Source organism: Syngnathus floridae, chromosome 5 (genome assembly GCF_059516105.1).
Source record: "Syngnathus floridae isolate MCC-2025c chromosome 5, RoL_Sflo_1.0, whole genome shotgun sequence".
NCBI classification, from domain to species: Eukaryota; Metazoa; Chordata; class Actinopteri; order Syngnathiformes; family Syngnathidae; genus Syngnathus; species Syngnathus floridae.
In genome coordinates, this window is record NC_142417.1 from 19,270,726 (window position 1) to 19,293,259 (window position 22,534).

The 22,534-nt window shown below is 42.4% G+C and overlaps 1 protein-coding gene and 4 long non-coding RNA genes across 15 annotated transcripts in view; 3 read left to right on the forward strand and 2 right to left on the reverse strand.

The window, feature by feature from the left end:
• LOC148398462 (uncharacterized) overlaps window positions 1-11,197 on the reverse strand; it is a 51,720-nt gene extending 40,523 nt beyond the window's left edge. The window contains exon 1 of the long non-coding RNA XR_015858833.1: window positions 9,023-11,197. This is a non-coding gene — a long non-coding RNA (uncharacterized LOC148398462). The remainder of the gene's footprint in view (window positions 1-9,022) is intronic.
• Window positions 137-2,963, forward strand: LOC148398468 (uncharacterized). The gene is made up of 3 exons (XR_015858837.1): window positions 137-2,350; window positions 2,453-2,531; window positions 2,664-2,963. It is a non-coding gene; the product is annotated as an uncharacterized LOC148398468 (long non-coding RNA).
• On the forward strand, window positions 7,986-12,670 carry LOC148398469 (uncharacterized). Of its 8 annotated transcripts, XR_015858830.1 has the most exons (9): window positions 7,986-9,229; window positions 9,331-9,428; window positions 9,565-9,618; window positions 9,701-9,806; window positions 9,897-10,076; window positions 10,152-10,215; window positions 10,288-10,419; window positions 10,749-11,149; window positions 11,339-12,670. It is a non-coding gene; the product is annotated as an uncharacterized LOC148398469 (long non-coding RNA). The 8 variants fall into 8 exon arrangements; XR_015858827.1 differs by having other exon boundaries at window positions 9,897-10,419; window positions 10,749-10,880; window positions 10,942-11,149; XR_015858828.1 differs by having other exon boundaries at window positions 9,897-10,215.
• A 2,491-nt stretch (window positions 12,671-15,161) lies between these two features.
• Window positions 15,162-19,974, reverse strand: LOC148398470 (uncharacterized). Its single transcript, XR_015858836.1, has 3 exons — window positions 17,014-19,974; window positions 16,086-16,201; window positions 15,162-15,821 (listed from the first exon to the last, which is right to left on the reverse strand). It is a non-coding gene; the product is annotated as an uncharacterized LOC148398470 (long non-coding RNA).
• The window catches only part of npr3 (natriuretic peptide receptor 3), a 72,327-nt gene continuing 68,821 nt past the window's right edge, over window positions 19,029-22,534 (forward strand). For 3 of the 4 annotated variants that reach the window (XR_015858823.1, XR_015858822.1, XM_088377484.1), the window contains exon 1: window positions 19,029-20,006. Coding sequence is in view for 2 of the 4 variants with exons in the window: in XM_088377484.1 (XP_088233610.1) it covers window positions 19,340-20,006 (667 nt within the window). In the remaining 2 variants the exon portion in view is untranslated. The remainder of the gene's footprint in view (window positions 20,007-22,534) is intronic. The other variant, XM_088377485.1, reaches the window with a different exon arrangement.

Sequence of the window (22,534 nt, forward strand, 5' to 3'; positions counted from 1 at the left end):
ATATAGAAGTACATATAAGACGACCCCCTCTTTTTCAAACACAAAATTTAATTTTTATACAGAAAATGATTACATCTGAAACAAATTATTATAACTATATTTGAGAGAAAAAGCATGTTATTTTGCCTAATTTAAATCATGCAAAAGCTGTATCACATCTTAATATCTGAGCATTTAAATATGTAAATTAAAGGGCAATCATATGTAAATGAATGGCTTCTGGTTTTTGAATCATATTCATCACAATAATGCAACCAGCGCGGTGCAGTTGCGCGGTCGGTGGTGCGCTACGGTTGCTCAGTTGCTGGTATCGACTGAGTATGTTGCTGTGATCGTGTGCGTCTTTGACACAAAGTGAGTATATACATTTCATTGTTACTACTGTCTACTGTTGTGCCGTTTGTCTGATCTCGATTTGTTTCGTGTGTGCGCTGTTTGATTGATAGCTTCGGCGCTCCTTTAAGAGTAGCTGTTACGCAGCGCCACGGCAACTAACGGTTGCCAACAAATGTATTTTGTTGTCTCGATGACTTATGTTTGGTGTGTTGCAGAGAGTATTTCATTTATGGTTATTTAGTATAGCGGAACCGTTACGCGCAGTTAGTTTTGTAATGTGTGCCGTCTACTAGTGTTGTGTGACAACAGAAGTTTAGCGTTGACTTACGTGCTGTATTTCTGTCTGTTGCAGAACCACACCACGCGCACACACACACACACACACACACACACACACACACACACACGTTTCATACAATAATCACACACACAAGAATCACATTCACACACCCAAAGACTCACCCATGTACACTACACACACCTGCTTCATACATCCTTACGACCAAACGTGTGTCTATACCCTTTTGCCAGTTTGCCTGTATGCCCCTATGAGCCACAGTGCCTGTTACTTTTTTGCCAATAATTCAGTAAAGCAATCAAAACTGAACCACATCTTCCCTCCTGTGTTCTGACCGACACCCGGGGGCGAAAAGAACATAACCATCCGAGCAACCCCCTATACAGTCCTCAGGCTTCCCAACAATAGCAGTAGCAGTTTACATTATTTTATTGAATTTTTTTTCCTTATTCAGATTTGTTTCAAGACTACAGTTAGTTAGACTTCACTTTGATGGTTAATGCAGTTATTGCAATTTTGTTGTTTTATCACAGTAGATTGGTTTATTTACATTTCAAAAACCAAAAGCCATTAATTTACAAATGTGATTGCACTTTAGTTTACATATTTAAATGTTCAGATATTTAGACGCGATAAACAGTTTTTGCTTGATTTGAATGAGGCAAACTAACCTGCTTTTTCTCTCGAATATATTGTTATAATCCAGTGGTTCTTAACCTGGGTTCGATCAAACCCTAGGGGTTCGATGAGTCGGTTTCAGGGGTTCAGCAGAGCCTCCACTACAGAGGGCCGAACACACCTGACTGTCGTGTAAATTCGCGATAACGCATATCTGAACTGGTCTTGCAAAGGCAACAGCAGAAGTCACACTGATTTGCTGGTATGTCATTTGTTTTGAGTTCATGCATTGTGTTGGTTTTATTCTTTGAAATAGTTGAAGTTCATGCACCAGTAAAAAACATCTATGTCCTGAATCCGATTATTTTTTTTTTTCCACTAAAGAGGGGTTCAGTGAATGCACATACGAAACTGATGGGGTTCGGTACCTTCAACAAGGTTAAGAACCACTGTTATAATCATTTGTTTCAGAGTTACTGTTATAATTTTCTGTATAAAAATTAAATTTGGCGTTCAAAAAGTCTTTTTTCAAACTTGAGTCTTGAAAAAGAGGGGGTTGTCATATAATCAGGGTCGTCTTATATTCGGGCCAATACGGTATTTTATTTCTCAGAGTTTCTGAAGGTCATCATGGAGGCCCTTCTGGCAATCCCTGGGCTGAGGAGCCTCAACTCTCATTCATAATGTGACGCGGAGAGTGGACGGTTGCTCATGACTGATCCGGAGACCTTTGACATGAAGTTCAAGGAAATTGACAGTAATTGACAAACAGGATGCAATAATGAATGACAAAATGATTAAGCATGGAATTGGTTAGTCAAAATTTTGGATGTTGTGGTCCCCCCCTTCACTCTTGAAAGCTTACAAATCGAACCTGTAGGGTTCCGTTTGGTTTAATTGCTGTACTGTCAAAGTTACTGACGTTTCAGTTATTTTTTGCTTGATTTACAATAAAAAATGTCCTCAATTCAATTTTATCTACTCTTAATTCCACTCTTCTGAGACACTGTTCATTTTTCCTTCTATACAGATTGCAAATCAGTCTTGTGTTGGGAGGGGCTGATTTGAAGACCTGCATGTTTCCAAGACCATGGACAAGTATGATTAGTTTGACATCTGTACTGTAGATTAGAAAAGACAACAGTGAAGGCTTACGATGTGGTGGCTGCTCTCAATGTTGACATTTTTTTTCTGTTGTAGATTTGACAAAAATGACAACATGCTTGGTGGTGAACCACGTGCATAGAAGACGCACAAGAAAACTGCTCTGATCGCGCTGGTAAATAAAAAATATTGTCTGCTCATTCCCATGCGATTGCTTTATGTTCGAAATGTGCGACTGACATGACACAGAGGACAAACTATGTTACAGGTAGTTTTTTTTTTTTCCATATTCGTATTTCTTTTACAGAGTAATCCCAATGTCTACAATGGGTGGTGCCCGATGTCCATCGAGTTCATCTTTGTAGATGCTGTTGGCGACACGCACAGAGGCCATGAATGATGGAACAAGGACCGCAATGGCTTTAAAATTAAAACAGGCTCCAGCGCTGAGTAGCAACGGGGCTATCAAAATCCCACAAGAGAGTGATGTTTATTTTGTTTCCCCCCTTGTGTTTTGCCGAGCTGGCTGTTTTGTTTATTTGATATGTCCTACATCAGGGGTTTCCAAACTTTTTGCAAGGAGGGCCAGATTTGATAAAGTGAAGGGACCCGGGCGCCAATACTTTTTTCAGACATTTTTTAACTAAAGAAATTTCATGCAAATACATACTGTTATGAAACAAATTTCATTGTCCCAATTGTCTTTATTTTTTAAATGACAAGATAACCAATATAAGCCACTCAGGCAGATGTGAACGACTTTAAAAATACAAATTATACCTTTCATTCATATCTGAAGAGTCAGATAACATTGAACAAACTGTATGAAATAATTTAATTTACAAGAGTTTAAAATTATTTTTGCCTCATGAACATTACAGGAGTTACAAGTACCGTATTTGCCGGTGTATTAGTCGACCTTTTTCGATCCAAAATCGACCAAAAAAAATCGACCTCGACTTATACACCGAGTCATAAAATTTAACTTCGTATTCATCACTTCAAATGTGCTGGTAACCAAGGCCGTTTCTCATGCATCTCATTGTGCGTGGGTGTGCGTCTGTCAGGCTCATCAAACAGCGAGAAACTGAATCATTATAAAGCGTTCGTCGCATTAACACGCATTCTCAGCAACAATTTCAAATATTCTCACCTCAATAACGGACATCGAAAGCCAGGCAGCGACGATGACTGCTAGGGGGAAGTACTGGGTATTGAGCGAATGTGCGAGTCATCGCGCGTCAAGCAACGACAATAACTACCGGTACGTAAACATTCAATCGCCATGTCTAAATGAATGTCGTTGGCACTTAGAAAATATTCGCCAAACTTGGCCAGACTTCCAGGGGAAGAGGCCGAATTTTCACTTGTTCTGGCCGACATGGGGAACCAGCCGAGGCGGACTCTTTATGGCGCAAGAGCCGTTGGCACTTAGAAAATATTCGCCAAACGCTCTCGATGGGACAGAAGACGACCTTATCTGGGAAGAAGAGGAGGAAACTGAGGATAGAGAAGACCAAGAAGATGCCCTTTATGACGACAAACTAAACGAAAACGAATGGAACGAGCTTTTCGGAAATAGCGACGATGAAGACAAATTTTGAACTCTATGTACCGGCAATCACTTTATAATTATAATTTGTTGTTTCTTAACTAAAAATAAACCAGTTTCTAAGAGTGTTCATTGTTGTTAGTCTCTCTCGGCGCGTAATATCACAGGGTCATGAAGTAAATAATATTTAAAATGGCGTATAGCTCGCTCGCTACAAACTCTCGAATTTGAACACATTTCGTCAATAAATTTCGCATATTTCTGATTGAATTTTGAAGTTTAATATAATGCAACAATTGAGCTCGACTTATACAAAGGATATATCATAAAATCGTAAATTTCCGTCGAATTTTAGGGGGTCGACTTATACACCGAGTCGACTTATACACCGGCAAATACGGTAATGCAAAGTTGTCTGTTATTATTAAAACTCAAAACAAGTGAATTTTGCTCGTCATTTACAATATTTATGTATTCAAGATGGCGGCGCGTGCACACGCAGCGGCCACTCTCTGTCCCGTCAGTACGGTGATTTGTTCGTCTAATGAGTGTTCGTCCGACAGTCTTGTGTGTTCGTCTCGTCCGTGCTACAAGTACAGCAGGCAGGTTCTGCTTGACATCGGCAGAAGTGGGTTTTGCGGCGTTCTGGACTTTGAAGCGTCGACATTAAAGGCGCTCGGACTGCTACGTCCTGAAACGTCACCGACCTCACCCGCTATTCCTCCCCCGGTTGGGAGCCGTCGGAAACGGTGTGCGAGGAGGCAAAAGAGGGGCAAGCGCGGAGGCGTCCGGGCCAGGCTGGCGGCCAACCCAGCGCGACCGGCGGTGCCCTCCATTCTTCTGGCGAATGTTCGATCGCTGGACAACAAAATGGATTACGTTCGCCTGCTGAGGTCTACGAACCGGATGGTGCGGAATTGCTGTGTGCTCGTGTTCACCGAGACCTGGTTGAGTGACAACATTCCGGACTCTGCAGTGCATCTCGAGCGGCTAGCGTGCTATCGGGCGGACCGTGCCATTGTACGAGGGGGAAAGTCGCGAGGAGGTGGAATATGCGTCTACATCCGAGAAGAATGGTGCCGGGACTCTGTGGTGGTATGTAAGCGCTGCTCGCCGCTTGTGGAGTTTGTGATCATTAAGTGCCGTCCTTTTTATCTGCCGAGGGAATTTACCGCGATTCTGCTAGTCGCGGTATACATCCCGCCTTCCAACATCGAAGGAGACAGGATCGCGGCACTTGGTGAACTGTACCAGGCTGTCAGTGAACAGCAAACAGCGCACCCTGACGGTTTCACCATCTTCGCTGGAGACTTCAATCATGCCAACCTGAAGTCTGTTTTCCCGAGGCTTCACCAGCATGTTCCTTTTCCGACACGTGGAGACAGCTTCCTGGACCTAGTCTACTCGGCACAAAAGGGAGCTTTCAAAGCCACCCCCCTCCCCCATCTGGGGCTTTCTGACCATCTCACCGTTTTGCTTCTGCTCGCATACAGACAATTGGTAAAGGCATCCAGGCCGGTTCGGAGGCAGGTTCGTGTGTGGCCTGAGGGTGCCTCCGATGCACTTCGTGACTGCTTCGACTCCACTGACTGGGACTTGTTTAAGCAGGCAGCCATCTACAACGATTGGACGGACATAGAGGAGTATACTGACACTGTTACCTCTTACATCACGAAGTGCATCGATGATGTGACTTGCTCGAAATCCGTCGTCACTCGCGCGAACTGGAAGCCGTGGCTGACGGGGGCTGTCCTCGGACTGTTGAGGGCCAGGGACAAGGCTTTCAGAGCGGGGGATGAGGCTGGCTTGAGGACAGCGAGGGCCGACCTGTCCCGAGGCATCAAAGAAGCGAAGAAGGCGTTCTCGTGCAAGGTCTCCACCCACTTCAAGGACAGCAAGGATGCACGTAGCCTTTGGCGGGGCATTCAGACCATCACGGACTACAAGCCCGCGCCGAGGAGCTGTGAGGGCGACGTCCGTCTGCTGAACGATCTGAACCGCTTCTTTGCTCGCTTCGACGCCCAGAACAGCACTTGCCCGCTGAAGACCGCTCCCCCCCCACACGAGCAGCCCCTGCGCCTCTCTGCCGACGGTGTGAGGAGGGCGCTTGCCGCTATTGACACCCGTAAGGCGGCGGGCCCTGACAACATCCCGGGTCGAGCGCTGAAGGACTGCGCTGGGGAGCTGTCGGGTGTCTTCACGGACATCTTTAACGTTTCCCTGCAGCAGGCCATCGTCCCCTCGTGTTTCAAGGCTGCCACCATCGTACCTGTGCCGAAGAAACCTGCACCGTCCTGCTTCAATGACTACCGCCCTGTGGCACTGACGCCCATCATCATGAAGTGCTTTGAGCGGCTGGTCATGGAGCACATCAAGTCCGTTCTCCCCCCCACCATTGACCCTTTCCAGTTTGCGTACCGTGCCAAGCGGTCCTCTGAGGATGCCATCTGCTCTGCCCTCCACTCGGCCCTCACCCACCTGGAGAGAAAGGACTCATATGTGAGGTTGCTGTTTGTGGACTTCAGCTCTGCCTTCAACACCATTGTGCCGCAGCGTCTCATCTGCAAACTCGACGAGCTGGGCCTCAGTACCTCCCTCTGCAACTGGGTACTGGACTTCCTCTGTCAGAGGCCTCAGGTGGTGCGTGTTGGCGACAAAATCTCCGCCAGCATCACGCTGAGCACGGGGGCCCCCCAGGGCTGCGTGCTCAGTCCATTGCTCTTCACCCTGCTGACGCATGACTGCACTGCGACCTACAGCGACAACCGCATAGTGAAGTTTGCTGACGACACGACTCTGGTGGGTCTCATCACGAAGGGCGACGAGACTCGGTACAGGTCGGAAGTTGACCTTCTGACCACGTGGTGCAGGGACAACAACCTCCTGCTGAACGTCAATAAGACCAAGGAAATCATTGTTGACTTCCGGAAGGGTCACACAACACACCTGCCGCTGATCATCGACGGTGCTGTGGTGGAGAGGGTGAGCTGCACCAAGTTCCTGGGGGTGCACATCAGTGAGGACCTCTCCTGGTCCGCTAACACCTCGTCACTGGCAAAGAAAGCTCAGCGCCGCCTGTACTTCCTGCGGAAGCTCAGCGCATGTGCTCCTCAGGCAGTCCTGTCTACATTCTACCGTGGCACCATTGAGAGCGTCCTCACCAGTTGCATCGCTGTCTGGGGTGGTAACTGCACTGAACAGAACTTGAAGGCCCTGCAGCGCATAGTGAATACGGCTGGTAAGATTATTGGTGCTTCGCTCCCCTCCCTGAAGGACATTTACACCTCCCATCTCGCCCGCAAGGCAACCTCGATTGCCAGAGATGTGAGTCACCCGGCTCACTCTTTGTTTGACCTTCTGCCCTCTGGGAAGAGGTACAGGAGCCTGCGCTCCCGCACCACCAGACTCGGCAACAGCTTCTTTCTCCAGGCTGTTAGGGCCCTGAACTCGCTACCCCCTTCTGCGTAGCGTGCGGCACTGTTGTGCTATTTTCGGGAATGTCTGCTGTACGCGCACTTGCTCCTTTTTTTTTTCCTGCTCCTCTTATTTATTTATTTATTTATTGTTGTGTTATTTATTCATTATTTATTCAGCACGCTTTTGTTATACTTGTTTACTTGTTTGTCTGTTGTGAGCCATGTCTTGTCACCGTGGGATAGGGGGGAACGAAATTTCGGTTTCTTTGTGTGTCTTTGGCATGTGGAGAAATTGACAATAAAGCTGACTTTGACTTTGACTTTGAAAGGCATGCTCCCTCAAAATGGTAATGTTTGACGATGACACCAGTATATTATGTAGTGGACATAATTTAAGACACATGGAAGCTTGTATAAACAGAGAAATGTCAATTTTACAGGCTTGGTTCAATGCAAATAAATTATCTTTAAATCCATCCAAAACTAAATATATGCTATTTGGGAAAAGAAAACCAAGCGAAGACTTAAACTTAGTGTCAAACGGTATCAAGATCGAACGAGTTAATGAGTATCAAATGCTTGGCATAGCACTTGATTGTTTACTTAACTGGAAACAACAAATTACAAACTTATGCAAAAAAATATCAAGAAATAAGGCCATTCTGTGGAGGCTGCAAAATAAAATTAGTACATCTGCTTTAAGAATAATGTATTTGACACTCATAGAGCCACATCTATATTATTGTTCAGAGGTCTGGGGTCACGCATACCAGACATCATTAAAACCACTTTACAAACAACAGAAAAACAAACAAACAGAAAAGAGCACTGAGGATCATTTGCAAAAAGCCGTACAATTCTCACACGAACGACCTCTTTATAAACACTGGAATACTGAAGCTCCAAGACTTAATCACTTTTGCAGGACTGTTAAATGTGTACAAAGCTTCTAGATGTATGCTACCAGCAAATATTCAAAGCCTATTCACCCTGAGGGACACAAAACACGACCTCAGAGGATTATTAAACTTTGACCAACGACAAGTGTCCAGTACACTTGGAGGTCAATCGCTGACGGTTGTCGGTGTAAGAAATTGGAACAAACTGAACTCTGACCTAAAACTATCCGAAAATTTCAAGGACTTCAAGAAGAAACTGAGAGCCTCTCTCATATCTAATTACGTAAGCTGAGTCCGCGGCAACCCTGGGACGAAAGCATTGATAGCTGTTTGTTACACTCGTTACAAATCATTCAAATTCCAAATATTAGCATCATACATAACCACAAATTTTTGATGTTGGCTATTTTGAAACTAATGTGTAAATGTACTAATGTACAAATATTAGCATCATACAACCAGAAATTTTTATGTTGACTATTTTAAAATTAATGTGTTACATAATATCTGTGAAGACTCTCATGAAATTGCTGTGTGATAAATATCTGTGAAAACACGAAAAATCTTTGGATGAAAGTTTTGGGACGGCACTCGATAAGCAAGGCTGCTTCCACCCGTTCCGTTTTCGGCAAGTACGGAACGAACTCTAAGCTTTGTAAAGAAAGTGTGACTTTGATGATGTCTGTGTACAAGCTGAAATAAACAAACAAACAAAAAAAAAACCTTTTTTTACAACAATTCAAACAATGTATCACTGCAATGTGTAGAACACAGCATGCGGGAAGATTTTAGTGTTTACCGATGCTGCTTTCACTCCACTTCCCAGGTCATTATAGATCTCCCAGGCATATGCAGTCCTCCTGCGGTATGCCACATAATGGCCAAGAGAATCCTGGGTCAGTCCTGGTTCAAAGCCAATGACAGCTCTTAAAGTAAATGTCTTCTCTTTTAGCTCCAGACTGGAGGGAAATTCAAGCAAGGCAACTTCCTTGCAACTGCTACCGAGGTCAGTGTCAATCCACACAAACTCTCCCAGATTGTAGCTGTGAGTGACATTACCTGAACACAGAACCTTGCCTGTACTGTCGTCCTGTGTTTCGAATGAAGACGGACACTGGGAAGGGTTTTCTATTGGCCTGAGGCAGAGAGAGTCAGGAAGACTGAGTCCCTCTTCAGTAGCAGTCTGAAGAGAAGCCATGCCACAGGTCTGCAGGACAGCAATGTTTACACAAACAAATGAAACTTGCCTCGTTACTTGTTGGCTTAAACTGCAGTACTGTGAGGAGCATTGTTTTATCAAATGAACACTTGGGATATTCCTCATTGCGCTCTCAATTACAGTGGAGATGTGGCATTGTGCATCAATTTGGAGAGCACCAGAGGTCAGGAGGACAGGTTTGAATATTTGCCCCAGCAGTTCTGCCCTCTGTGAGTATACCTGTTGGTTCACACCCTATGTTGTGATGGTTTTCACCAGGTGGAGGAATTGGTTCCCATGTTCATAGTTCAGAACAGTCTTTTCAAATGAAAAACTTTCACAGAAAGAACAGCATAAGCATTGCAAGACAGAATCAAATGCACAGGTATTGAGCACAAACACTTTTGATGTGCGAAGTTTAACAGGCTGTTGATGATTCCCGTTTTTCAACAATGGTATCTTGACTTTTTTCCAGCCCACTCGTGTATCAATATGCAGCCATTCAGGACAAGGAGAAAGATATGACGTGATCTTTCTTTTCTTCGGTGGGACCGCTAAACCTCTTCAGTTTTCAACTGCACTGTCAGTAGATGCATCTGGCTCCGCCTCAGGATGAGATTTCTTTTCCCTTTTGTTTACTACTTCAGTTTGAAAAGTACTGCAGACGTTGTCAGGCTCTTTGACAGTCGTGGCATCACACTCATCCTTTTCACTTTTTTGTTTTGCAAAGCAAATCCGCATGTTTCCTTCAATGAAGGAAAGATGACGAGCAACAAACCGGTCCACACGAATGGGTAGGCTTTCATGCTTGAAAAGGCCTTTTTTTATGTTTTTGAACTCTGCTTCAACAGCTGCGGAACTTGCAGTGATGGTGGTGCTTTTGAAGAGAGGGACCATTATTGCTGTCCAGAGTGGCAAGTAACTTCCAAGTCTTGTTATTTGAGGAATAATCTCAGGGAGGAAGTGGATGGTGTCTCTATCCCCATCAGCCATGGCAAGTGACCTGCTCTCCTCACATATTTCTGTCACCCACTGTCGGACATTAGTCTGGATGTGTTGGTTTAATGCATCACCTGGTTCTTGTCCCTCATCTTCCTCATCTGAAATGGGGACAGATTCCTCCGCGATTTGCGCTCTCAAGTATTTCTTGCACTTTTCTGATGGGATAGGGGCTCCAGAACTGTCATTACCCTCTGTCTCAGTCAGTGCCACAATGGTGATAGCACGGAGAAGTTCTTTTGCATGTTGCAAACATTGTGACTTAAGAAGCTGTGCTATTGACCTGACAAAGAAATCCTTAACACGAGGTCTTTTGTTTTTCAGGCAGTCCCATCGGCAGATCATCTTAATACAGTGTGCTACATCTACCCTGACAAAACATGGGGGTAGATGTCCAGGCTGATTCCCATGTGAAATGTTAAAGCACTCATTGATGTAGCTCTTCAAATCAGGATGAGGGGTAAAAGCTTTGACTAGAGCTCCAAGAATCGCCAGCGAAAAGTCACTTACTGCTTCTTTAGGAACAGATGCACCTGCATGGATCCATTCCTTCAGCCACTGTGTGATAGCATTAATATCATGCTTCTCTGACAACATCTGCACGACCGGGACACTGGAGCTGGTATGCCCTGTCATAACACCCTGATACAGGAAGATATGGCCAGACATGCCATTCGGCCTCATCAGTTTTTTAACTATTGAGCCCGTTGCATCAACACATAATATTGGGTGAGATTTCTTTAAGCTCTTGTACATATGCATTTGTGTTTGACTCCAATAGTGACAGAAAAACTTGTCAAGTCCAATGTCTTTGATGCTGTCACTGTGAGATGCACTGTATTTCAACATCTGCAATGATAAAATTGGATTTTTGTCACCTAATGGCAAATCATTTTTCTCTTGCTTTGCCTTGCGCAGGGTGGCCAAATTTGGCAGGTGGCTTGGCTCAGGGTCTCCGAAGGTCATCAGTTTATTTGCCTGTGATGCTCGCCATACATGTGGTTCCATCCTGCCCTCACAAAGTTCCTTGGCTACCTGGACACGCAACTGTCCAGATAGAAACCGTTTTGAGCTACCAGTGTGTAGAGAGTCATCACTGTTCTTAATGAAACAGTTCAATATTATTGGACTGTTCATTTCTGGCTCTTCGCCACAGTTAATGTTGAGAAGGCCATGACACTCCTTGCAGTATCCTCTGATTTCGATATAATTATTTGAGACCAATGGATAGACCTTGGCTCTTTTAAAAACAAATGTGCAAGGAATTTGGACTGTTTTCCAGATTTATTCATTTATGATGTGGGTCCAGGTGCCAGGCTTCAAAATTCTATATTCTCTTTTTTAGGTTCGACGGTTCTTATCTTTGTATTCAGCCTTTTCCGGAATGAATTCCATCCACTTGTCAAAAGGAATATGAAGCTGAAATGACCGTTCAGAGCCTGATTCCGAGCTTGCTTCACTGCTAGTTTCAGGATCAGTTTCATCATGACTGAATCCCAGAGCTGACCAGATATTGTGTCTGTTTGTTTTAACAAAGGTGTACAGAGCCTTTGCAGACATCTTCCTTTCCAACTGGTCACTCAGATCTCTCCACACAGTAGCACTTGGAGTGGCTACGTTACCATTTTCAAGTATGGCCTCTTTTGAGGAGCAGAGAACTGCAACAATTAAATCATTGTCTACTGATGGTTGTTTGGGCATCTAGTTGAAGGACAAATAATTACAATCAGGATTCATTGCTTGAATAATTAAAATTACACGTGTGTTCATTATAATTGCTATGCATGAACGGAAAAATGATGCAAAGGGAAAAATATTTTGACAGCAGAATGTATCAAGCATGCTTTCTTTAGAAATTTAGTTTTCTTGGTCTGTGCAAATTACATACGTCTAATAAGACAATGTTAGCGAACTAGCTATTCAGACTACCTGAGGTGTTTTTAATTCTATATAGTATGAGCTCTTTTTCGAACTTTTTTTTTAACACATTTTACTTACATTGGTCGATGGTTGGTCACTTCCCAGAAAAAGTCGCTTTCTGTCACTCACTGTTGTTAAATCTTCGGAGATAGTTGTGTATTTGTCGCTCGAAAAAGTTGCGCGTCTTTGTTTTTCGCCACCCTGTTGCGATATGTCTTACCGGCCTGCAGAGGTCACTTTGCATGGTAATTAGTTGGATAATACATGTGTAAGAATTGAAGAGTTATGATGTCAAGTGAAAATTTGTTAGAATAAAATACATGACACGGGGTTAATGAAGATGTATGATTATAATCATGCAAACAAATTTGTTTTGCGGCACAATCAATTGGTACCATTTTGGGTTCATTTGGAGGTTACGTCATCGCTAGAAATTAAATGCCTAATATATCCGAAACGGAAGCAGCACAAACGAAACTTTTTGCAGCACAAACCAGCACAAACGAAGCCCAAACGAACGACACTATTTTATTTTGGGTCCATTTGGAAGTAAATAGGGGGCGGGGCTACGTGATGTCATCGCTATTAAATAAATGTGTAATATCTCCGAAACGGAAGCAGCACAAACGAAAGTTTTTGCTGCACAAACCAGCACAAACGAAGCACAAACGAAAGGTACCAATTTGGGTCCATTTGGAGAAAAAGGGGGGGCCAAGTTCACGGTGACGTCATCGCTAGAAATTAAATGCCTAATATCTCCGAAACGGAAGCAGCACAAACGAAACTTTTTGCTGCACAAACGAAGCACAAACGAACGGTACCATTTTGGGTCCATTTGGAGAAAAAGGGGAGGGCCAAGTTCACGGTGACGTCATCGCTAGAAATTAAATGCCCAATATCTCCGAAACGGAAGCAGCACGAACAAAATTTTTTGCTGCACAAACCAGCACAAACGAACGGTACCAATTTGGGTCCATTTGGAGAAAAAGGGGGGGGGGGGGTCAATGACGTCATCGCTAAAAAATAAATGTGTAATATCTCCGAAACGAAAGCAGCACAAACAAATTTTTTTGCTGCACAAACGAAGCACAAACGGACGGTACCATTTTGGGTCCATTTGGGGGGAAAGGGGGGGGTGAACTCTGGATGACCTATAAAATAATCGTTCATAACTAAAAAAACATAGCAGCACAAACGATGATTTTTGCTGCACAAACCGGCACAAACGAAGCACAAACGAATCAGACTATTTTCCTTAAATTTTGCGAGGTTGGGGGGGCCAACTTCACGCAGGTCCGAGCATTTACTCCCAGAAGCCACGTCAGAAAGCGCGGTGCACACTCACAAGTGCGTGTACGTACTCCGCGCTCTATGTCTATCAGTGCCGAATTTCGAGTGTGGGCTGTGACGCATTCTCAAAATTCATGCACTGAGCTTTAAGATAAAGTTTTACGCCAAAGCCACCCACAAACCTTCCCCTGGAATCCTTCCATCAAAATGAGTGGCCCAAGGAAAAGAAAGGTGGACACTGAGTGCCGAGTGTTTAAAAAAAGAGTTGACAACAAAATATTTTTTCGCTGAAGTCCGATCAATGCCGGTTTGTCTGATATGCCAAGAAACGGTTGCAAGGAGTACAATATTAGCCGTCACTTTGCTACGAAGCATGCTAACTACGATAGCAGTCAACACATGTACGGGCGTCTACAGCGGAGAGGTTGACAGCTAATTTGAAAACTCAGCAAAAAAATGTTCACCGACAAACTGCAAATCGAAAGTCAAGTACAGGGGCAAGTTTTTGATGCACCACTTATTTTCGACTAATCTTAACTTTTAAAGTTTTTAAGGCCGACTTTAAGGAAGTGTTTCCCGTTTCCTCACCTCTGTCACCAGGTGAATGAGTTAAAGCTCTGCTCTGATTTTCAGATATCGGTCACCGTATTGCCGTTATTGATTAGTAATTTCTACATTAGTACTTTATTTAGATGTATTCTTTCACTGATTCTTCAAGATGACGTATTTGGTCAGAATGTTTGCCGTTTGATGTGATTTCGCCTCATTAAATAAACATCTTTCATAAATCTGACCTGCAGACACTGAAGTGATGGAAAGTTATTCATAATAACAGTGTCGTATTTAATGAGAATCAGTACTGATAGTAGTTTTTTTGTGAAATATTTTTTTAATGCTGTTAATAAATGCATTTGTTTCCAAAAAGCGCTTTTTGAATATCCATGCTTTACTTCCCTACTAAAGGCCAAAACCTTTTATGCTATGACCTTTACATGTCGTTTATATTACTTCACACAAACACTACATCCATCTGCTCCTGGTCGGCCCCCCGGTCAAAATTTAGAACCCAATTCGGCCCGCAAGTCAAAAGGTTTTCCCACCCCTGGTCTATACTATAGACGTCTATGGGATAGACGTCTATTAGACGTCTAATAGACGGCTATGTGAACGTTTTTTAGACGTCTACGGGATAGACTAGACGTCTAAATGCTAAATAAATATTTATTTAAATAAGAATATTTCTGCAAGTCAGTTTGACTTTAAAAAATTCACCTAAGTGTTTAAAAATACAAAAAGTGTTTAAAAACAATAATGTGTATAAAACTACAATAAAGGTTCACAAAAGTCTTGTGCGGATATTGCAAAAATATATTCACTCTTATTTTCTTTATTTTCCTAATTATTTAAATAAAGCATGTTGATGAAAATCAGTTTGACTTTAAAACTAAAGTTCTTAAAAATACAAAAAGCATTTAAAATACAGTGTCTAAAAATACAATAAAATACAATAAAGGTTCACAAAAGTCTTATGGATATGGTATCAATATATTTTCTCGACATCGCGGATTTTATCCTATCGCGGGTGGTCTTGGAACCAATTTTCCGCGAAAAATGAGAGATTACTGAATATCCATTCGCAATGCCGCTTATCCTGTTCAGGATTGTGGGTTGTGCTGGAGCCTATCCCAGTTGACATCGGGCGAAAGACAGACTACTGAACTGGTTGCCAGCCAGTCGAAGGGTACACGCAGAGGCAAACAACCACCACACCCAGTTAGTTAGTTAGTTAGTTAGTTAGTTAGTTAGTTAGTTAGTTAGTTAGTTAGTTAGTTAGTTAGTTTATTGACAAAAGTATAAAACTTTGGGTCTAAACAAAAAAAGGTACACATTACAAAAGATTAAATTAAATAACACAATAGATTAAAATAAAAACAAAACACAAAAATCCTTACTTCATACAGTTTTCTGTTTTTCCAACGTTGACAGGCAGACATGTAACATACACAAAGTTTGTCTGTTAGTGCCCACAAAGAGTGAGCTCAGGTCCTTACACTCAAGTCCATATTTCTCTCTGATGTCTTCTGTGAGGGGACACACCAGTATGTGTTGTTCGTTCTGTATACCAGTCTCACATTGACATGTACGCTGCTCGGGTGGTGTGCGACTCCACCTTCCCATTTCCACACGTAATCTATGAGAGGACAACCGAAACCGTGTAAAGGCTATCCTCTAATAGTCCTCGATGTAAGGTATACTGCTGGTGCTTGTATATAGTGGATGCACAGATAAATCTGGGTTAATATCTTGGTATGTCTTATATCTTGTTCCCTCTTTGGATTGTAGTTTGTAAATCATGTCTCTTCGGTCACTCTCAATATGATCTTGTTTAGCCATTATTTCAGATATATGAGAATACATGACTTGGTTCGCATTATTTGGCGGTTGAATAACATACCACAAGGGGTCATCAGCCATGCCATTTCGCTGCTGCATTTTGGTGAAAAACCTGGCCTGCTTTTCTCTCACTAGGGCTTGTAAAGAGGGCGTCCTGCTTCCAACAGGCAGGTTAGGCTAGAATAGAATAGAATAGAATAGAATAGAATAGAATAGAATAGAATAGAATGCCCTTTATTGTCATTTTACAACTTAGTTGTACAACGAAATTCGGATAGCTGCTCCCGTCCTAGTGCAAACATTACACAATTTAAAAAAAGAAAAGGGTTAGGTGTAATACCCCTCACCCCAAGTGCGGATATCACTCCAGTCATATAGAGAGCTTCAACAAACTTTAAGGGAATCTGTAACCAAGCCTCACACCCATACAAGATAGCTGATGAGAAAGCAGCTTAAAAAACCTTACGTTTTACACAAAAAGGAGCATCATAATTGGTGGACAAGAAAATAATCAGTTTGTCTAAATTCTTTGTCTTCTCTTTTACATGTGGGGCAAGTGAGTTTCGGGCATTTCCATCTGCAGTGAATACAGCTCCAAGATATCTATAACTGTCACAGTGCCTCACTGTAAAAGAAGCAAGCTGGATAAGTTGCCTGTTTTCATCAGATCCTAATACAACCATAAACTTTGTTTTACTTTCATTCACAAGCATGCCGTGTTCATCACAATATTCCTCCAGATATTTCAGTTTTTCAGTTAGCCTTTCTTTTATCAATTTTAATTTATAAATTTTATAAAAAAAATTATAAAAGTCCCAATGATCGTCACACACACATCTCTTGATGTTGCCAGGATAACGGTGTCATCCATTAGCATTAAGACATGAAGCCATTTAAGGAAGCTGTCATCTCCACACTGTTGTTTTATCTTTCTAATCAGCATGTCAACGAACATCACAAACAAGAAGCACAAAGTAGGGGATACTTGCCTCATTCCGGTCGATGCTGTTATTGTAGTGGAGCCCAGGATACTTGTTGTCACACTGTAAATTGATATCAGGGCTAAGATCATAGTAACTCCAAAACCCAGGCCCTTTAAGACTTTGAACATTTTCCCTCTTGGGACCCTGTCATAGGCTTTGGAAAAGTCTATGAAGGCAACATACAGTTGTAGCTTTTTTCTGACACAATGTCCAATGATAAGCCTAAGTGCCACATTGTGTTCTATGCAGCTCATTTTAGGTTGAGCTCCAGCCTGTTCCCAGAATGGTTTATACCAGGCCATCAGTCTGTTACTAAGCACATAGTCATACACCTTTGCTGCACTATTGATCACACTTATGCCCCGGTAATTGTCACAATCAAGTCGGTTGCCCTTCTTAAATAACATGATCAATCTAGCAGGGGCCCAGTTCTTTGGATAGACAGTTAGAAATATGGAGTTCATGAGCGTACATAGAAACATCTCCCATTCTCTTGGCAGAAGTTTGAAAACACCTGGGCTCACACCATCAGGTCCTGCTCCTTTTCCGGCCTTTAGCTGATGGTCAATCACATTTTGGACTTCTGCCATGGTGATAGGGTCATCTAGGAGTGGCATGTTAATATTGTAGTCCTCCATATATAAAAAAAAAAGTTAAAGTTAAAGTCCCAATGATCGTCACACACACATCTGGGTGTGGTGAAATCTGTCCTCTGCATTTAACCCATCCTGTGTGATTATCCATCCCCTGGGGGAGAGGGGAGCAGTGAGCAGCAGCGGTGCCGTGCTCGGGAATCATTTGGTGATCTAACCCCCCAATTCCAACCCTTAAAGTTGAGTGCCAAGCAGGGAGGCAACGGGTCCTATTTTTATAGTCTTTGGTATGACCCGGCCGGTGTTTGAACCCACAACCTTCCAGTCTCAGGGCGGACACTCTACCACTGGGCCCACTGAGCTGGTCAACCCTCGGTTTTCGACCACAATCCGTTCCAGAAGGCGGTTTGAGAAGTGAATCGTTCGAATTCCGAATCTATTTTCCCCATTAAAAATAATGGAAAATAATTTAATCCGTTCCCAGAAAAAAAAAAACGCCTTTTTAAAGCATTTTTTCGTTTGCGAATTCTTGTCCGATCGCGCAACTGCAGCGCGCCGCCGAACGCGCAACCGTAGCGCACTGCCGACCGCAGAACTGCACCGCGCTGGTCGCATTATTGTGACAGAGCCGTCGCTGAAATTTATAAAATATTTTTAAAGTCCTGATGTACTTTCCAAAATTTAAGTGGACCTCAGTGCGCAGGGAGCTTAATTTGGTCTGATCGCGCAACCTCAGAGCGCCGGGCGCTCACTGTCGCATTGCTTTAAGAGCGTCTTTGTGTTTTAGGATGGCTTTATTGCTCCCACTTGCTTTCTTTGGAGGCATGATTAGGGGTTAATACAATCCTCAAAGTAACGAAAATACAATAACAACGGAGTCACTCGGCATCCGGGCCGCGCGGTCGGGTTTTCTCGGGTCCTCTCGGCTCATCTCGCAAGGTTCGACCTCCAAAATTTGTTCGACAACCGAAGCAAAAAAAATCTCGAATTTTTCGTTCGAATTCCGATTTGTTCGAGAACCAAGACGTTCGAAAACCGAGGTTTGACTGTAGTAGGGTTTCTCCATCCACATGCACACCGTCACTGAGCGAGAATTGATCCTACACACGAGTCAGTGTCAGCCTGCACCATTAGCGACTTACTATGTCAACTTATTTTATTTTTTATTATTTTTATTTTTTTATTTATTTGAATCGTAAACGCCATACTTTTGGAAACTTCCACCAAATCTTGAGTGTTTGCCTTCAAATGCATTGTAGACGGCAAAATCCCCAAATGTCTGGTCCTAACTGTAGTGACAATAGTGAAAACCGTGTAATTGGGCGTTTAATAAACCCTGGCTCTCAGTGTGATTCAGGTACAGTCTTGTAGCTTTAAGAAGGAGGTGGGGATGGTTCCAATGACGCACGACAGAGCCCAAAAAGATGCTTCAAAACTCCAGGCGACAGTCAGTCAGCGTGTGTGCACGGTGACCACTGGCAGAGATTTATCGAGCAGGCAAACAGTTAAGCAGATAACTGGCGACAAATTGAGGACTCTTCGAGGGACATCTCAATTCCAAATAAAACACGGACTTTTGAAGAATTTTTTTAGTCATATACTTTATCACCGGCTTACTGTATTTAGTCTCGGTGGATCTTTCACTTTGCGACTACAAAACAGCCAGAGGGAAGCGGTTGAGCCTCTCGTCCAGCATTTTTTGTTTTACAGACTTGCGACTTCAACACGCAAGTTGCAGCATGTTACTTTTCATTTCGCCGTGGGTGTTTTTTTTATTTATTTTCTGTAACCAAGCTGTGACCGTACACACCTTGACCGATGAAATAGATGTTGTGGTATTTTTGCCCCAAAATGACACTTATCTTTTTTCATATGCGAGGGTCGCACCGGCGATTCGTTATGCGCAGCTGAAGCTGAAGACTACAGGAGCCCCCTACTCCAACCTCCATTTCAACATCCACTTTGAGAACTCCAATTGTGTGAATGATGCCCTCTTCCACTTGGTGGACAGGTCTTGCGTGAAGAAGCCTGATCTGATTTTGGGTCCAGTATGCGAGTACGAGGCGGCAGCGGTGGTGAGACTGGCGTCCCACTGGAATATCCCGGTGATCTCAGCAGGTGCCCTGGCCGCAGGTTTTAGCAATAAGGATACCGAATTCTCCCACCTTACGCGCATCGCACCATCCTATGTAAAAATGGCAGATACATTCAGTGCAATGTTCAAGCACTTCACGTGGAAGACCGCCGCCTTGATCTATGAAGACGACAAGGAGGAGCGCAACTGTTACTTCACTGTGGAGGGAATATATCATCTAATGACTGACCTAACCATTAAAACATTTACTTTTTCCCATGATGACCCGCTGGACACTGACGACATCATCCAAAGCATCTATGACACTCAAGGTAATACTTCAATTTGTTATGGAAAAAAATCAATCAATCAATCAATCAATCAATCAATCAATCAATCAATCAATCAATCAATCAGTCTGTTTGTCTAAAATGTTACTCTATCCTTAGCCAATTGAAGTGAAACTACACCCTTTTTCCACTATGTAGAACTAGAATTATATTTAAAAGGAAACATGTAAACAAACCCAAGTTGGCGGTAGACAGAGTGAAGCAAAAAACAAACATAGAAACACCAAAATACAAATTGATTCCAATCTGAATATGAATGTTTTTCTGACTGCAGTCAAGCCAGTTTGCACTTGAGAAGTCAAGCCAGCCTCCACAACTTTCATTCATACTATGTACATAACAATAACACGCTTACAAAGCGATGCAGGCCACCAAACTATAATTCAAAATAATATCTTTGGTATTAGTCTCGTTATGATGGACATGAGGCACTCCTAAAACACAAAAGTTTTGATAAAGCTCTGGTGTTGTATTCAAGAATTATAGGTCTCCTGAAATCAATGCAAGTGCATCAAATGGAACTGAACCAATTTGTTCCACTTTAGAATATATTGAGATTTACTTATATAATCATCTTCAATCATCTTGTGTTGAAAAGATCCATCTTTAAAGGAAATGCCATATTTACAGCACTGAGAAGTTCACTCATGTGCATTTAAAATGACATCAAGAAATTCATACTACTCTCTCGAATTGAGCAATGCCATACTGAATGGAATTATAATTCCATAGAATCTAATCTAGGTGACTTCCACCTAGAATCAAAGATCAAAGCTAAAATCAAAGCTGTCTTTAATCATAACGCTCCCCATGTATCGAGATAACTATTGAATTGTCTTTTATTGGGGAGATGCATGCTCCTATACACTTCACATTTTCAATCACATAACATGTCACACGTTGGGTCGTTCTTTTTGATCAGCAAAAAGAAAACGACAAATAGTCAATTTATTTGACAAAGCACAACATTAAAAAAACAACAACAAAAAAAAACATTCAACTCAAAATGTCAAACAGCAAATGACTGTTTGCGTTTAACACATGAACACAGCTTTAAAGTGCAATATGTATAAGAGTTGAGATGTAATAAAAGAGAGTGAAATTTAAAGTAGCATTAGTCCACATCATTGAAAAAGAAGAAACGTAAAAAAGAAAAATATATACTAAATCTTTTACTTTTGCCTGATTCATTGTGACTGGGATAATAGCACTGTGTGTCCTCCACTTGGACCTTTATGTGCCTCTCATAAAGGGTGTGTGTCTGCAGAATGGAGTTATTAAAAGTGAAGATAAGACATTACACTTGATAATGATTGTTTTTCGTTTTCTTTAGATAAGAATTTTTCTTAAATTTTAATTGTGCATAGCAACAAACTTCAGTTTTTTATTGAGAAACATTAGTAGGTGAGATTTGGGGCTATGGGATGTCACAGCACTTTTGCCTGGTAAAACAGCACATTTGAGTCACTCTGGTTTGAATCCATAGGAACTGCAACTGTGTGAAGCTTTTAGCAACAGAGGTAAGTGTGCAGATTCATTTTCACCCATTGAAATGACTTGGAGAAGTAGTCTAACAGTTGTTGCCAGCTGAAAACTACTTGTGCTGTATTATACAATGACAGGGTTAAGTAGGATTTTTTTTTTTAGCACACCTAACTCCTTCATTGCCAGCTATGAAAAAAAAAAAGAGAAAATTTGAGTGCTTGCTCATTCAAAACATTCTCACTGATCTTTCAAGACTCACAGAATTGTGTCTTTTATGCATATGAGTAAACGCAGAGACTCCCAAATAAAAGATTGAACTTTTTTTTTTAATCACACAATGAAGTTTGCTTCTACCTTATTCTATTTGCAACGAATGTTTAGTAATGGTTTCATCCAAATCACCTATTTTGGACCACAACACGCAGTAAACATGCTTTTAGTGGAAGGACATAATTTATGGATGACAGTAAATGATGCTAATATTTTTTCCTTTATTAATGCCTTTTCTTCAATAGCCATTATTGTTGGGCAGCATGGCTAAGTGGTAGAGTGTTTGTTGTGGGATCGATGCTTAACCCTGGTGACCATGTCGAAGTGTTTCTTGAGCAAGACACTGAACCCCAATTTGCTCCCAGTGTGGACCTGGCACCGCCTTGCATGGCAGCAGCCTCCCATTGGTATGTGAATGAGTAAATGTGAGGCATTGTAAAGAGCTTTGGGCACCATATGGTGTAAGATCAGTGGTTCTTAACCTTGTTGGAGGTACCGAACCCCACCAGTTTCATATGCGCCTTCACCGAACTCCTCGTTCGTGAAAATTTATTTTTTTTAAATTCAAGACATAGATGTTTTCTACTAATGCATAAAATGAGCTGTACATGAACATCACCTTGTTCAAAGAACAAAACCAACACAATGCATGAACTCGCAACAAATTACATACTGGCAAATCAGAAGCTACAAGATAAAACAGGTTTGTTCGGACCTCCTCAGTGGGGGCTCTGTCGAACCCCTGAGACCGACTC